Source organism: Nannospalax galili, unplaced genomic scaffold, assembly GCF_000622305.1.
Source record: "Nannospalax galili isolate Female #2095 unplaced genomic scaffold, S.galili_v1.0 scaffold271, whole genome shotgun sequence".
NCBI classification, from domain to species: Eukaryota; Metazoa; Chordata; class Mammalia; order Rodentia; family Spalacidae; genus Nannospalax; species Nannospalax galili.
This window is the reverse complement of record NW_008331789.1, coordinates 4,566,939-4,585,073: the sequence shown is the minus strand read 5'-3', so window position 1 is coordinate 4,585,073 and position 18,135 is coordinate 4,566,939. Positions and strand designations below refer to the sequence as shown.

The 18,135-nt window shown below is 39.9% G+C and overlaps 1 protein-coding gene across 3 annotated transcripts in view; it reads right to left on the bottom strand.

Annotated features, from left to right (window-relative positions):
* Positions 1-15,529, bottom strand: part of Fbxl5 (F-box and leucine rich repeat protein 5) — a 41,646-nt gene extending 26,117 nt beyond the window's left edge. The window contains exons 1-6 of one of the 3 annotated variants that reach the window (XM_029560522.1): positions 15,433-15,515; positions 15,128-15,232; positions 6,957-7,172; positions 4,452-4,547; positions 2,484-2,667; positions 222-404 (exon numbers count right to left, since the gene is read on the bottom strand). In XM_029560522.1, coding sequence (XP_029416382.1) covers positions 222-404; positions 2,484-2,667; positions 4,452-4,547; positions 6,957-7,172; positions 15,128-15,211 — 763 coding nt within the window. In that variant the 5' untranslated portion in view covers positions 15,212-15,232; positions 15,433-15,515. Of the gene's footprint in view, positions 1-221; positions 405-2,483; positions 2,668-4,451; positions 4,548-6,956; positions 7,173-15,127; positions 15,247-15,327 lie in introns of those variants that run through there. The other 2 variants (XM_008826888.3, XM_008826887.3) reach the window with 2 other exon arrangements.
* Between the last annotated feature and the right edge of the window lie 2,606 nt (positions 15,530-18,135).

Sequence of the window (18,135 nt, the reverse complement as noted above, 5' to 3'; positions counted from 1 at the left end):
TTTTTAAGGAAATAGTAGACACTATATAATTTACTCACAAATAGTTCACCAGTGCTCTTTTCTAAAATGTATACCCAAATCACATCATCAACTATAAAATCTACTTTTTGGTTAAGCTCTCAAAATTTCCCCTTCCTGGCCTTACTAATTAATGACTGCCATTCACCTAGAAAGATAGACTGAAATGATTTTTAATAAAATTCAAAGTACCATTTACCTACCTCTGGCCCAATGAACAGGGTAAAGATGTTTCCACAAGGATCCAGTTTTTGCCAACTGAGACCATTTGGTACTGACTTGACTACATCGACACAGTTCTTGAGGATTAAGATAACTGAAAATTGACAGCATTACCTCAGGAGGAAGATGGGTTATACCTGTGGAGTGTTCTGACACTTCTGCTTCTGAAATAAAAAAGAAAACGTTTAACAGTAAGGCTACATGAGCAAATGCAGTAGGAAATTACAACCACATGATTAAAAGCCAGTGCCTGAAGTTAATTCCTTCCTGCTTGCGAGATGTGAAAAGGAAATAACATGTATTAGAGGGAACATGGGAATGTTAAACTTGTTAAGAACCTGTAGGGTTAAACTATCGTGGCCCAGATCATACTTCATCAGTGGGAGCTACAATAATGAACACAGAACTGACTTCCTCTTACAAAGGCATCATAGAGAAAACAATATTCACTTTGTAGCCTAGGTATCATCATTTGAAAAAGGAACCAAACAGGTTACACAGCTTTAAATTGGCAAGTGTACAGTCAGACAGATTATGAGATCTTCCAGACATTGTTAATGACACACACAAACCTCACATTTTCTATTCATGTACTATGGCTCCTGTTAGTACCTTCCTTGTGGTTCCATCTTTGATGTTCACATTTCATATAAAAGGTCCAGGAAATCTGATTAGTCTACAGACAGCTTAACCTAATCAAACTATGTGCCATCCTAGTAAACATAACTACTCCTGATGTACTGATAAGAAATATTTTGTCAGTAACTATTATAGAAAGTCATTAGACACACAATTCCCTATGATCTATTAATTTTGTAGTATTTTTCTGAAAGAAAAATTAAAATGGGCTGTTAGGATAAAGAATGAATTTTCACCCAAGCACTATGAAAAATCTGAGTATCTTGTATATCTGATTTGTCTCACAAAGAACCTTAAATATAGAAGCACTATGATCAAACTACTTTAAACTGCCAATTTTAAAATACCAAATATTTTAAACATAATGCAGCTATAATTTGCTTTGAAGCAGAGGGAAAATTAAATGTAGTGTGATGCTTTTAAGCTCCACATTATAATTAAACAAGACACAACAGGTCTTGGCATGGTATCTAGGGCACAAACTGTATTTCAGAGAAAAGCTTACAAGTTTTATGGGTTTAATCACAGCTTCAACTTATAAAATCACTTGTTTAAACATGAATCTCACTAGTTTGCTAAATAAAATATCAAAAAAAGCATCAATTTCAAAGAATTGCAGTATATTTTACAGAACAGCATTGCTAATACCCACCTAAAAAAAGCAAAAGAATTTTGCTGGACTAAGGACATCAACTGTTTTTTTAAAGATTTTTTTAAAAGCAAAGCTATCGAGACAAATAAGAATAAAATAAAGAAGTCCATTAAAATGGCAGCATGCATTTATTTGTATTTCTTGTATGCATTCTCCAAGTACACACAGAAAAGCTTTGCTTTGGTTCTCATTTTCATTGCCCTGAATACTATACTGGAAATAAACTGGGAGAATGATAAACAGCAAAGGATAAAAATAAAGCTACGTATGTTTCTTTCTTTAACTTACATCCAATAAACACACCCTACGGTAAATATGTCCAAGACCAAAAGTGCACACAACCCGCTCAACACCATAGCTATTTCCCTGAAGATCCCCTGGGTGACCAGGAGCTATGGCATACCACTGCTGTCCAGCATTGATAAAGGTGCATACAGTACTTAACTAGGCAGAAAAAGGTCAAAATTCAAAACTGAACTATGGAAATTACATACATGCCATTACAAAATCCAAAACTTCTAAGTCGAACCATGATAAATCAGTCAGGAACCATGTTTAAAAATTAATTGACTTTGAAAAGTAATGAAAAAAAAAAATCACAAAAATAAAAGCTGCCACTATGTTAAGGGAGCTCAGAAAGTTGGTGGATACTGTAATTAACACTGAAATAATCTTCAATTTTGATTGATCAAAGTAGTAATTACTGTATGCCTATAAATTCACTCAAAAAATATTACATCTAACCCATGTATATAAGATGTTAGAGTATTATAAACACTGAATTCTAAAATAGAAACTATCTTCAATTATAAGTGGAAAAAAACAATGACTCCAAGTGACTATAGTGCAAGGCTGACTTAAATTATTCCTTGAACAAAATCTGTAACTTTAAACAAACTGTCAACAGCACTGAATGAATAAACTGGTCTCTGTAGAAATATAGGAATCTCACCTGTATCTGACTTTTCATCCACTGAATACTTGAAAAACTTCTGGCGCTCTTCAGCTTGATTCCACAGGCTGAGACCTCTAAGGAGTTCTGCAGTGTCCTGGGAGGAGTGTTGTGCAATCACTTTCTTTTTAATATCTTTAAGTTCCTCATAGGTAAAATATTCCATTAACATGGGCTGGAAAACCTAAATTAAACAAAATGTTCACAAAGAGTTTCAATTCATCTTTTACTCAATACCTCTAATAACTGTTCCACTATAGTATTATGAATTGTGTTTCAAAGAGAAACTTCAGTTATTGCCACGAAACTAATTTATCCAAAAATTGTAAAGAATATAACCCAAAGGATTTTTTTCTATGATTTTTTTTCAGCAAGTAAGTCAGGCCCCTAGAAAAATTTAAAGTACAAAAAAGTTTTCCTATACCAAACTTGTTCACATTCGATCATTCTGTTATTGGCACTCTCAGACCAGTTAACTGCCTTCTGGTAGGTACTAAGTTACTGATTTTTACCCAAGCAGTGCTTCTACCTTAAATAAGCATGGGCCCCAATACAGTGGACCCACACAGTCACAATACATTTCAAACTATCCAACATTATTTCCTCACATCATTATTTTTTAGTACAGTGGTTCCTATGAAACTTATTCAGAGATTTCTTCTGCAAAAAAAAGATGTTTAGTCCTATCCTGTAATTTACAGAATTAGAATTAGAATCTTTAAATGAAGAACCAAGGCTTTGCTGTTCTTGTTTTTCAGTTTCATAGATATCTTTGATTGGTATCACAGGTTAAGAAACACTGTTCTATTAACCTTGATTTCAGCATTGGCTATATATTACAATGTAAAAAATAGCTACAATGAGATATCATCAAATACCAATGAAAAACTCAATGCTTCCCACCTAATTTGATTGTCCTGGAAAAGAGTTGAGAAAGTAGATTACATTTCTTTTTCATTATCAATTTAATGATATGGTGAAATTATAGTTGTAATCGTACACTAACTGATTTACCGCTTTAAAAAAAAAAAAAGTGCCAGGGGGCCAATGAGATGGCTCAGTGGATTAAAGGTGCTTGCTGCCAAGCCTGATGACCTGAGTTCAAGCCCCATAACCCACCTGGTGGAAGGAGAGAACCGATTCTTGCAAATTGTTCTCTGACTTCAACCCATGCACTATAGTATGCATTCCCCCCCGCCTCTCTCTCATTAAAAAAAAGAATCCAGTTCTCATAGACTATTTTGTATCTTAACCTTGGATGCTCATCCTAATTGATTACAGGAAGGAGAGTAAATGTTTTGCCTGTTTAATGATATGCTAATATATGGGTATTAGGCATACACTGATAAATTTAAAACAACCCATTACTCAAGTCCACCCCTAGGAAAAAAATACTAAAAACTCTTTAAACTTGGCATACAGAAACTATTTTAAGATTTACAGAATCTTCTAAAGGTTCTAAAATAATATCGGGTGACAGTTATTAACATATAGTGCTATCAACACATGAGAAAAGTATGTGTTTTTTGAGTAAATAAAATCATTCATTCAGGGAGCTGGAGAAGTGGCTCAGTGATTAATAGCACTGGCTGCTCTTGCAGAGGACCCAACACCCACAAGGTGGCTAATGACAGTCTGTAACTCCAGTTCCAAGAGATCTGCTGCCCCCTTCTGGTCTTGGGGAGGGGGTGCTGCATAATACTGGTGCACTTGCATAACACTTATACGCATAAAATAAAAAAGATTTTAAATTATTCATTCAGTAAACATAACACCCTTTCTAAAGAAATAATACTAATGCTTTTTGTATTCCCGTTGAGTTTTATTTCAGTTCACAAAAAGAAATAGAAACAGCTCTCCATCAACAGAATATACCTTTGCATGCATTATTTTGACGAACTTAAGGCAAAATAGTAGTTTTAAAAATTCACAAATTTAAATTGCAATGAGAAAAAACTGCTTGCTCACCTCTTCTTCCTCTTTCATGTGAGGAAGAAAATCTCTTGTAAAAGCCTCCAATCTCTCCTTTAGCTGTTTTGCATAATTTAACTGTTCATATTCATTCTGGAAACAAATAATAATACACATTTAGCCAGGTGTGGTGGCCCACATCTTTAATCCCAGCATTTGGGAGGCAGAGGCAGGAGGATCTCTCTGAGTTCCAGGCCAGTCTGGCCTATATAGCAAGCTCCAGATAAGGCAGGGTAACATAGTGAGGCCTTGAGCCCGCCCTCCAAAAAAAGCAAAAAACCCCCAACTTCTATTAATATTTTGCTTCATTATATGATGCACAGGAAGCCAAATTTACCTTTCGGTCAGTTTAAAAATTCAACAAAAAACTTCAGGATAAAAAAATATCAAGTACTTACTCAAAATTTGTTGATCTGATTCTGATTTGTACATCTATACGTCCATTTTCTCTATCTCCAAACTCTTAAGATCCTATTGGACTGTTACCATTATAGGCTCTCCTTAAGGGATATTAGCATACAATCTAATCTAGTATGTTCCCACTAAAAAATTCATAATACATTTTATACTATCCTAACAGATCACATACATTAGTGCCAATGTGTCTAAAGGCAAGGAATTCAAAGCATTTTGAAGCAAACGATTCTGATTTTGGACAACTCTCACCACCTGAACAGTTCTTCCTCACATGGATTAAAATCACTTCTTGTAACTCACTACCCCTTCTGTATTGTGTCTCTCAATTTTAAAATGTGGAAAATTACAAATAATGAGATATTTTAAAACATGGCTCTATATTATCCCTCTTGAGTCCTGTTTCCTCTTTTGAGAAAATTTGATTACTTTCCAATGTTCAGCTCCATGCTGAATTTTCTTGAGATTTTAGGCATTCTTAAGCTTATTCACCCAGATGGCTTCCAATTCCACTTATTAAGAATTATCAAATTTTCTTTGCTATACCACTCCCCCTTTCTGCTCTTCAAATCCATCCATGCCTTCTCCTACCAATAAATGTGCATTTGTATTACCTAAGCAGCTCAAATGTGACCTGGCCAGCACTTACTGACTATATTACACATTATATGATACAAAACTTGAAGAGTACAAAGAAGCACTCAACAGGAAAAGCGAATCTCCTTCCTTACTGCCCAGTTCACTGCTCCTACCTAACCTACCACCTCCCCACCAGGTCGCTACCACGTATTATTCCAGAGGCTATTGGCACAGTTTAATAATGGTCTTTGGCTCAAGTATTTTCTTTCTTTCAATCCATCCTCCTTCCCACTGAATCACCTTTCTAGAACAAAATCTCTAAGTGAAAGATACATGGTGGTTTGAAAGCTGTAACTTACTCCTGTTTCATGGAGCGGAAAGGGAAATAAAACTAGGATTAAATTTCAAGTATCTTCTAAGAAAATAAATATACATGATTATCCTAAACTACACTCAAAATACAATTCATTTTCTTTTTTTATTAGTATTTTATTTTTGTTTCTGAGATAGGATCTCACTGTGTATCCCAGGCTAGCCTCAAACTAGTGACCTTTCTGCCATTCCCTCCCAACTGCTGGGATTAAAGACAAGCACCACCACCATGCACATTCTTCATTTTATACACGTGAAATCAGCCTCTTTAACCACTCTCCTTCCTAGAAGGGAAAAAAACATAAGGTAGACATTACAGCTGCCATTCAAAAACATTTTTTGTGTGTGTGCCAGAGACTAAACTGAAGGACTCATGCATGCTAGGCAAGAACTCGACGACTGAGCCACATCCCTTACCTTCAATTTTAAAGTAAAATTTATAACACTAAAGTGTTATTTATCCTCAACAATTATTCCTTTAGTCATCAATATCTGCATTAATGGCTCTCTTTTACTTATTCAGCACATGTCTATAACAATTTCATGGTAATTAAAATTTCAACTTACAAAACACCTTTAAAAATTTTGGCAGTCAGCATTCATGATAAAATTTTATTAAACATTAATAGAGGCCTGAGCCATGCTACTCTTAACCCTCTTCTCAACTAGGTCTGACCTTAGCCTCTGTTCTCAGCTTCTCAGTTCAATTTTAGTAAGAATCTTGCTCAGTCAGTTTAGCAAGTCTCTACCCTTGGTGTGTGACCACCTCAATATCTGATCAAATGGCTTGCTTACCCTCCTCCCTCAGTTCTCAATAACTTACTGCCCTGGCCTGTCTTTAGCAAAATCTCTGTTCAGTTGATACAATAAGAATCCTTATGGCCCTGATGGTTTCTCTTAGTAATTTTCTCTCCACTGGTCCCTCCTTGCTTCTCAGCTATGAACCTATTCTTGCATTCGGAGCTGAGCTCTAGCTCCTCTGAACCTCAAGCCTCTACTACAGTCATCCCTCATGAACAGTCTTCCTACCCATCTTTAGTGAAGTACTTTTCCTTAAAATAATACCATTTACTATAAATTGCTAATGACAGAAAATGGCACAATTTGTAAGTTGCATTAACAATTTTCACAACTCACCTTAACATTCTTCAGTCCCTTTTCGAAGAGACTAAGCATCTCAGAGAGTTTATTGTCAGAATGTACATTATAAATGGTCTGACTGCGTTGTTGAAGTAAACCGATAATGTATTCATTTTCAATCTGCTCGTGCATTTTGAACTCCTTGAAAGTAGCATATAAAGACTGCAGAAGAGCTCGGAAATCGTTGTTGTTGGAAAAGTTGGTTTTAGAAAGCTGAATAAAAATTCAAAAAGAAGGGCATAAATAGATGCAAACATGAAACAGTAAGCAACATTCAAACGTATCCCTAAACTTTTGCATGAAGCATGGTATTTCCCTCACACTGGTTCTATTAACGTTTAAATAAAGGAATTTCATAAAATAACAAATCATACTTGCGTAATTTAAAAGTACACTAGGCCAGGAAGATGTTGAATTCTCAAGGACTTGGTGATATGGGGGGGGGGGTCCCACAAAGTGATAGAGTTTATTTAAATAGAAAAGATCAGGCCGAGTTCCCTCCAAACCTCAAGCTTTTCTACTGGCTGTGTCATGAGCACAGGCAGGTGCATCAAGGAGGCCTCCTCAGTCACAGAAGAGTAAGATTAGAATAACACGTTTCTTTCCCTCTGTTCAAAATGTCCTTTATGCCATTACACAACAAGCACAATTTAAAAACTCAAAGATATTCCACCACAGTTTAAGTTTTAATGTCAAGATGCAGCTGATCTGTTCAGGAAACAAGTATAAAATATTGAGCAATTAGAACATTAGATAATGTAAGAGAACAGAACTTTTAAGAAAACTAGTATAAATAGCTAAGAGCTTATATAAGAACTTGCTTAATTTCTGGGCTGGAGACATTACAACAGTGCAGAACCAAACACGAAGAAGAAAATCTATGTGAAGGAAAGACACAGAACGGAAGAAAAACTCCTCTTTTGCTATAATTCTAAACTACCACACTTGGTAGAAAATTAAATTCTAAAATTTAAGACACACACATCAAGAAATTTGCTTCAAGTTAAAACTCAAACAGTCAAATCCTCTATTATCTGAATTGAATACAACTTCCATTATATCAATTCTAGTTTCAAACTTCATTTTAAAGGGAAACAAACTAAATACAGCAGGTGGATAAAATAAAGGGCAAATGCTAAAGGCCACACTTCTTACACCTGCTTCCTCAAGCTTGGTCTAGTGTTCCAACATGGCATGCGCTCAACACTGTCAACCTTTTCACAGCAAGAACTGTACTCTGATGAGAGCACTGAGAAAGGTGACATACAAACTCCTGAAGGAAAACCAAGCTACACATAATAGAATTAACTAAGAAGTTTCTGTAACAGCAGCAGGGATTAATAGTAAGACATGGAGACCCAATCCTAGAGTCAAGATGCCTTAACTGAGATCCAGCACTACCATTTTATTTACCTATGTAATTTTTCTCTCTCAATATCTTTATTTCTGCTTGAAGCTAAATGGGAATAAAATGCCTGTACTTTACATGCTTGAGTGGTAATTCTGAGTGATCATCTTTCTAAAAAATAAATATTCATTTTTATAAATTCATATGCTTTTTATGCTATTCAAATATCCCATGTGCTACGATGAGCTACGATAAGCAAGGGACTAGGCACTGTTCCTGGTACACAGTGAACAAAATGAAAATTTCTACCTTTAAGGACTCCACAGTCTATGAAGAGAAGACACTTGGAAGGCAGAGACAGGCCAATGGATCTCTGTAAGATTGAGGCTAGCCCTGTCTACATGGTTGAGTTCCAGTCCTGCTGAGGATACAGGAAGACCCTGCCTCAAAAAGACAAAGACCAAAAAGAAAAAAAAAAAAAATCATCCTAGAGCAGGAGTTGGCTAAATTTTTTTTGAGATGGGGTATCATTATGTAGCCCTGGCTGGCTAGAACTCACTATGCAGAGCAGGCTGACCTAGAACTCACAGAGATCAACCTGTTTCTGCCTCCAGAGTGCTAAGATGGAATTAAAGATATGTGCCACCACACATGCCTTTTTTCTCTTTTTTTTTGGGGGGGGGTGCTGAGGTGGAGGGGTTGGCAACTTTTTCTGTAAAGGGTCAGACAGTAAACATGTTTTAAATTTCCTAGGGCATAAGTCCATAGCAACTACTTAACTCACCGCTACACACAAAAGGAATCATAGTCATGGACATAGTCCATATTTATGGACACTGAAATTTAAGGTACAAGCCACAAAATATACTCTCATTTGTAAATATGTAACGATGTAAAAATACCTCAGCTCTTGCCCCATATTAAAAACAATATGGGGCTGGAGAGATAGCTCAGCAGTAAAGAGTACTGGCTGCTGTTGCAGAGGACCAGGGTCAATTCCCAGCACCCACATGGTGGTTAAGGACAGTCTAGAACTCCAGTTCTGAGGGACCCAACACCCACTTCTGGCCTCCATGGGCATTAGCACACATGGATGCATTTATATATGTGCAGGCAAAATGCTCATACACATAAATTTTTTTTAATTGGAACAAACAATACGGAGGACAGATTTGCTGAAATTCACACTTTAGATTTTAAGAATGTTCAGAAACATCACATCAGTTTACAAGCTTCCTTAGTGGCTAATGGGCAAAAATAGCACTATGGGTTATTCTGCTTAGCGTGGCTGGAGGGGGACCCTTAAAAAGTCTTCATATAGCAGATAGGGACATACTTCAGTGGTAGAGTGCTTGCCTAGCGAGCACAAGGCTGTGAGTTTAGTCCCAACTCCCAGAAGAAAAAAAATTCTTAGTAGACATAACATAAATAAAAAGCATTAACAGTCATAATTTTTTAAGTGTCAAAAAGTAAGCAACACATTCAAGTTGATACAGCTAACAAAACTGTATTCTATTATTTGGAATTTGCTAAGACAGTAGAACTTAAGTGACCTTATCCCGCAAAGCCACCAATACCCAAAGCATAATTATGGCAACGGATAGCTTAATTAGATTTTAGTAATTACTACACAATGTCTATTTATACTATACCATTATATATCTTGAATTTATATAATTTTGTCAGTTATACATTAAAGCTAGAAAACAGTAATCAGATTTGAAAAGCACATTCTTGGGAGAAAATTTTTAGACAACAGGTAAAGAAAAGTTTCGTTTGTGCTAAATTCTCCATATGTGTTGACATACGAGTAAATGAAGACAAGGTTAAAAACAAAGAAAAAAAGTGAGAAGAAGGTCCTCAAGATACCACCCAGGTCAATTTTCCCACATGAAAGTACAAATGCTTAACTTTAACCTGGCACCAAAAGCCGACAGTTAAAAGTCTAGTCACGCTGGGGTGGCTCAGTGGTAGAACCTGAGGTCAACCTCCAGTACCACAAATAAAAACATACAAAAATGCCACAGCACATAAAATATAATGTTTAAAAATATATTCATATGAATAATTTTCTCAAAATTTTGTCTCAAAGACAGTCAAATATTTAGACTGAATTAAGAGAAGACCTGGACACTAACAATGCTAGGCCGTACTGAGGAGGCCTACACAGTGCTGGAATCTAGACAAGGTGTTCTGAACTATTATTTCTTAGGATGGCATTAGAATATAGGTATTATCATGCCCGATTTATAGATTAAAAACAGACTAAAAGAAAAAATTTTGCCTAAATCACAGAACTACACAGTAAACAGAGACAACCTTCTCTAACTAACTTAGGCAACGAGTATCTCAATCATAAAAATTCAGATCCAAGACAGTAAATGGTCAGAAAGAATACTTGCTCTAAACCAAAGTTCTCTCCACTGATGGCAACTTTGTCCCCCAGGAGACAAAGGGGGAGATCTGCAGTTTAGGTTGTCACCAGGGAAAAGTGCTACTGACACCTAGTGTGTAAAGACAACAACAACATCCTACAATGCAGGCAGCCCTCAGTCATCAGTGCTTCACTGAGAACTGTTGCTACAGACAAGTTTCCAAATACTGCTCACTATGACCTAGTCATCCCTTACCACACAAACAGGGAAAAAGGGAAGTATGGCCCAGAGATGCTCATACCATGAGCACTGCCAACAGATTTCAGGAAAGGAAAAAAAACAAACAAACAAACCTAACTTTCCTTTTTAATGATGCACAAATTTGATTTATGATCCATTAGTGGGTCCTAAGGCATACTGTGAAAAACAATGGTCTACAGAAGAATAGAACGGCTACTAGCAGCCTTTCTAGTATGTAGTATGTCACTACACAGTAACATAGGCTGGTGCCTAGCAATTCAACAAGAACCCATATGGAACAGGATATACATTATCAACAAATAGTAACAAATATCACGATCTTTTCATACAAAAATGTATAAATGACTTTCTGTCTCAGATACCGCACAATCTAAAATATAAGGACTGGCCTTAAAACAGATTCCCAAAAATATTGCCACTTAAAGTCAGTAAGTTCAAGACTAGATATGAAAATACACAGTAAGAACCCAAACTTTACTATCCCAAATAAATTTTTATTTTCTGTCCATTTGGTCAGACAATACTTTAAGTTAATCAAACGAGACATACACTCAATGGAGAAACTTCAGTACTACTGATCAAATTTGAAGATGGAAAAAATGATTCACAGATAAACTGTTTTGCATAAAACCAGCGTTAGTAATAAGCAACAAAACAAAAAACCAGGGGCTTCAGAATGGGAAAAAATTCTTAAGATTAAAATTCAGGCCCTACTAATTAGTAGCTGAATGAGTTGGGCAAGTTATTTAACCACTAAGACTGTTTCCTCACTTTTAAATGAGGGATAATACTTGTCTTACAGAGCGAGCTCTTGTGAGGATTAGAGAAGTATCGTCAGTATGTAGCAAGAATTCATTAAACTCCCTGTTCCTTTCAGCTCTCAATTCAATATTCTTTCTACTAAATCAATCTTTCCAAATGTCAAAATGTGGAAAAAGGAGAAAAACAAGGAAATCTAACCATAAATTTGATTATACTCAAGTTTTTCGAAAGTAATTATTTTGAGCCTTCTTAGTTTAAGTCAAAACGATAAAAGTATATGGCATTTCAATAGCCTTACCTCTCCAAAGCCTCCACTGATTAAACTTTTTCTTTTGGTCTTTTTGAGCCCCCACTGGCCTGGAACCCACTATGTAGACCAGCTTCACAGAGATCTGCCTGCCTCTGTCTGGGATTAAAAGTGTGTGTCACCACCCCCTGCTACTTCAACATTTTTATAACTGGTCTACATGTAAGTCTGGGAATCTGTACCCTAACCACATCCTGCCAATGGCTACCCAACTCTGTTCTCAGAAATCAATTCAGAGACTACTCCCAATGTTGACTGTGGCCCTAGCATAGGCTTCCTTCCCCTGACCCCCACTGTTCCCTCTTGGCTGTCTCTATCAGCACAGATGAGATTACACATGCAATTGTGAACACCTGAAGAACAATGCCTACGTCTCACATTCTGACAAGAACTGATGGAATTAAGTTTTAAGAATTGGAAGGAATGTTGACAATTGGGAGGAAAATGAGAAATTTTCACCAAACTCACCCCAATTTGGAAGGTCAGTAAACTACCAAGAGAGATTTTGGAGTAGACTATTACAAAACAAGTCAGAAACTATGGTGGCTTCATATGAAGAAAATTAAGCTAGGAACCTTAATACTTGGGTTTCTATCCAGATCCAACAACAGCTTACATAATCCTTGTCCAATCAGTCCAGACCTACAAAACTTCAGGGACAAGCCAAGCCACAGCCCTGTTTTCACCTCTTCCAAAGGCCTGCAGTCTGCTTAACAGGTAGAAAACCTTTCCCTAAGACCTTTTATAAAAGAAAATCCATAAGGAAAATATTAAACTCAGTATTACACAGCAATATTTAGCCATAATCTGTAACAAATTGAAAATAAACTTCTAACTAAATTACTCTAAGCACAGAAATAATTGATTTGATGTGGCCAAAGAAATCATTTTTTAAAATACACTGCATTTTAGAGGTTTAATATTGGAAATAAAAAACTGTCAACTTTATAGTTTTGGACTGTCGTAATAAAAATATGGAATACAGTGAAAGAGAAAAATTCATAGCTTTTTAGTTTAACCAAAGACTAGTCCTCACTGGGCACAGCTTTCCTGAAAGCTGTTTGGATAAGAGATCCTTAATCTATTCAACCAAACGATGGTGATGGTAAACCTCAAGACAACAAACTAAGAAAACCAAACAAACTCTTAAACCTTAAGGGCTATTCTGCTATCACAAAACACTGACTTTCCCACTCCTGTTCACACAGGACATCCTAAGAAAGATTTCCATTCGCTATCAGTATCAAAAAGAAATGATGACGAAAATTCCTGGTTTTTTCCCTTTGCTAAATCGCCTTGGTCATAGTTAAGAAAACGGGACTTTTAATCTTCTTGATGAATACATGCAATAATCTCATATGCAATTAATTCAGAATTGGTGTTTTTTTTTTTAAATAATGCTGAGAATAAATCAGTGCCAATTTTGTCTTAGGCTAGGTCAAATTGAAAATGCTTTATTAAACCAGTTACGCAAGACAGAACAAATAACTACTGAAAAGAATCTTATTTAAGGAAAGTGCATCTTCAAAATCTGTTTTAATGTTCTCAACCACCAGAAAAAGACACAGAAATAAAGACTGTGCCTGGTGCCTACAATCACAGCACTTGGGAGATGGAAGATGAGGCTGGGTAGCATGTGACAAAATTACAATCTTGGTTATCTGGAAGGTCACAATCATTTAGAAATCTGCACCCTCCTAGGAAAATGAACATATTGACAAGAAAAGTCCCCTTTCACAGAGGCTCTCTGGACTCTTTCCAACACAAACTACAGAAAACTTCAGGTTTCATTAGTCCTCACTAATTTCCATTCTGATTTCCTTTCCTGGAAATAAAGGATACTGTCAGAAAGAACAAAACTCAAAAGATAGAAGAGTAAAAACAAGACAGCTAACCGGGAAATTCAAGGTTATACACTTCTGTTCAAGACTGGGCCATTCCTTAAGCTTCTCCCGCAGAAGGGGCAGTCACCCCCGGCTGCACCCCACACTCACCTGAGAACTTGAAATTTTGCTTCATGTCTGGGTTCTATTCTGGGATTTCAATTTTAGTGGAGGTGTGGGCATCAGGACTTTGAATAGCTTTCGGGGTACCTCTAATAAGCAACCAAGTGAACCACTTATCCTAAACAGTCCCGGGGTTTAAAACTACCCCTGATCAAGACGTAGTTTTTTTGGTTCCTTTTCCCAAAACGGAGGGAGAGATGACTCTGAGGCAGTGGTAAGATCTGAAAACTTCAAATTGCTGGTCTTTTGCGTGGCCTGGCACTGAAAATACTGGGCACATTACAAGCAGCCCTCTGGGCTGTAAGACAACTCCTGCTTGCTGTTGATAATGGTGCTCCTTCGCTATGTGATTTCGGAAAATTCACAAAAAAAGTTATTTCTATGCTTGAATAACAGACCTTTAAATGCTATTTTTTTGGCTCATTTTTACAACAAACTGGACCACTCGAATGTTCACAGCTGTCCATATACCTTTCCCAACAACTATGGGGGATTTTAATACTGTTTTAGGATCCCTACTAAAGACCCCCCCACCTCTCCCCACAAGTGTTTCTTCAGTCTATTCTGCATTAAGCGTCCAAACAGCGTTCTATGGGCAAATCAACTTTTCCTGAGGCCTCTTTCATCTGAGCCCATGGAAAAGGAACTCCAAGACAGGAACAGCTGTCTCGTAACACAAACTCTACATAGAATGAATATTCGGATAAACAAAAGTAGGAAGGAAAAAAAAAAAGATAACCATACAAGAAGGTGCTACGCCTGGGTGGTTGCGGCACAGCCAAGCCCAGGGGAGACCTGTGAGGTCAAATAAGCACTGCCCTGCTTTTCGGCGGCCTCAGCCAGGTGAGCCAGGATGCAAGTGAAGCTTCAGCAGGAGGATGGAGCCCGGTTTGCAAACCACTAGCCCCCAGGGGCCGGAAGGCGGTACAGCAGGAGCCAGGGCTGCAGCGGCCGCCAGCGGGCGAGAAGCCACGCCGGGGGGCCCACGCGGGACCCGACCTGGGCCGACAGTGTGTGACAGGCCGCGGGCGGCGGGGGCGGCGGGAGTCGGCAGGCCAGGCCGCCCGGAGACCCGCCCGCTCCTCCGCCGAGGCCCCGCGACTCATTACCTTGTCGCAGTAGCTGCCCACCAGCTGCTTCATCCGCCAGTGTGGGCCGGTGAAGACATCCACTTCGTCAGGGAAGGGCGCCATCGCCACGGCCTGAGCCTCCGCCTGACAGGCCGCGGGCGGCGGGGGCGGCGGGAGTCGGCAGGCCAGGCCGCCCGGAGACCCGCCCGCTCCTCCGCCGAGGCCCCGCGACTCATTACCTTGTCGCAGTAGCTGCCCACCAGCTGCTTCATCCGCCAGTGTGGGCCGGTGAAGACATCCACTTCGTCAGGGAAGGGCGCCATCGCCACGGCCTGAGCCTCCGCCGGAGCAGCCGCAGCCGCCGCCTCTCCATAGACACCCTCGCCGCGGGGCACAGGCGGCGCGCCCCCCTGCGCATGCGCCCGCCCCGTCGGCGCGCGTGCCCGTGCTGCTCTTTCGGAGGAGACGTGGGCGCGCGCGGGCCGCCGCCAGGCGGTGCTGCGGCCCACGTGACCGGGGCGCGCGGAAACCCGCGTTCCCTGCTCCCGCGTGCGCGTTCCCTCGTTCCTGGTCCTCTCGGCGTGGCGTGTGGAAACCAGCCTGTTTTGTGACCTCATGGAGTCGCCTGCTCCGAGGGGAGGGCTACTCCAGGGCGTCCCTCCGCGTGCCCGCCTGGCTTGTGGACGCCGAGGCCGCAGACCCCCCCCAACACACACACCCCGGGTCGCGTGAGGCCGCGCACCTGGCCTAGTGCGCTTGCGGCCTGGGTGACCGCCACAGCTGCCCCGGGGTTCGCAAGGCCCAGCCTGCTGCCTCGGGGTCTCCCGGTGACCCGTGTGGGGGCAAGAGGAAGGGCTGGCCGTGGGGAGCCCGGGACCCCCAGGAGGGCAGACTTCCCGGCGGCCGAGGAGCTGGGTGGGGAGGGCGAGCAGTCCTGGCGCGCTCGTACGGAGGAGCCTTAGCACACATCCCGCCATGTTAAGCCGAGGCCCAGACGAGAAGTAAAGGCCTTAATGAGGTCACTGCCCAGAGGAAGGCCAGGCTCTTGCCCCCAAGTCAGCCGTCCTCCCAGAGATGGTGCTCCCACCGGGGGGCAGGGGGGCTTGAGGGATGCGAGGCTGAGCGCCTAGAGAGGACAGGCCACTGTGCGCAATGGCTGTAAACTCCAGAGGCTGTGTGCAGTCTTCTCTCTCCTGTCACTACTCCGTGAGGTAGGGAAGGGCGTCAGAGCCTGGAAAATGGAGTAGGAGGCGAGAAAACCTTCCCCTGAAGAGAGCGACTGCTAAGTTCTCGTCCTACCGGGCGATGCTTACTGACAGGCAGTGTGAACAGTGAAAAGAGGCTGGAGATGAAAATGCGGGTCCTGGTTTTGGACTACCCTGGAAAGCTACATCTCGGTGCCTCTGTACAGCCCTCTTATATAATATAGGGAATGCCTACTGCTTGAGGTTTTTGAGAATTGAGTTCATGTATTTGACGTGCTTATAGCTATACCTGGCACAAAGTAAATACTGTCTATAAATATTGTTAAATAACCTAACGGCTGTGAGGTAGGGAACTAACACTCTGCCCCGGGTCTCACAAATAACCCCAAGAATAATCCAGCCATACGATGTAGGTCTGAGTTTAGTAAACGCTCTCCCAGGCACTGTGTTAGTTGGAACACAATGCTGGCTTACACAGCATTTCTCCTAAAGAAACAAAAAATCGTGGACAGATTTCTCCCTCTCTGCCCTTGCTTCCCTCCCTCCCTCCCTAGCTGCTTCCTCTCATCATTTTTCCCCTTTTCTCTGTTATACCAGTAGGGTTTGCCTCTGTGTTTTTAATAACCCTCAAAGACATTTGCTTACCCCGTATTTATTTCATCCTGAACTTTCACTTGGGCTATTTGGGAATGTAGAATCAGGCTTCAAGTGTACCAGTTATGAAGAGAAATAAGTAATATGAGATCATTTGGTTTTATCCTTAGTTTACTTTTAGCACTCAGAACATGGTCTGTCATAATAATGAATACGGGAAGTTCCTGGCGTTCTTATGCTTATATGTGTATGAGCTTGTGCTCTTATGTGTATCTCTCATTCACATAGCTATGTCCCTCTTGTTCCCTAGAACAAGGCACGTTTGAGAGGTCTGTAAACAACAAAAATATCCATTTACAAATAGAGTTTCACTATAACCCAGATTTTGAAGCTTTAGTCAGCTGAAGAAGAATAACAGCTACTTTGGACTTTGGCTGTTTCAAGGAATTTATTTAAGGGACTAAAATGAAAGTAATTAAAAAACAAAGAGTATGGGTCATTTTCTCTTTCAAGGAAGCTGTTGACATTATTTCCATGTATTGAGCAATGATCAATTAATCATCCACTTACAGATATGATTAGTTTATGTTGAACTTTAGCCCAAGAGACAGTACTGATAAATGTAATACTGTCACTGTAAGTTCTTATAACTACAGCAGATTTGAATTGTTAACTAAGGTCCAGGCTGGGAGCTTAGTCACCTCTGTGATTTCTTCAGGTGTAACCAGAAATTGCTACCCCAGGAGATTAGATAACATATGTGAACAGAGCAGTGAAAATGCACATGGTACAGTGCTTCGTTGGATTGGTTAGTCTCTCATCTTCTCTCTGGGGAAAAAATGCATGCAGTGGTAGGGGACAGAGTCGTATCTGTCCCTGGAAAACTGAAAATACAGTGATACGGGGCCTTTGTAGGATTTTCCAGCTATATGTTTGAGGGCTTGGAAAAGGATAGCTAGCTAGGATATATCAATTCTGAGGCGTTTAACTTTGTTTACTTGAATATATGACACAGCATTTTCTACCAACAGAGTGCTGAAAATAAGCATTGAGAGATTGCAGTTATGAAACAGCATCATAGCCCTACTTCAGTTCAGACCTGATCATCACCACTGGTCAAAATAGCCAATCAGCAACCATTACATCAGGCTAAGGAGATTTAGGGGTAAGCTTATAGGACAAATGTTGGCATTATTCAAAGGAAATAGAGCTAGTGAGTTGAAATGCAGGACCATAAGCGCTGGTCGT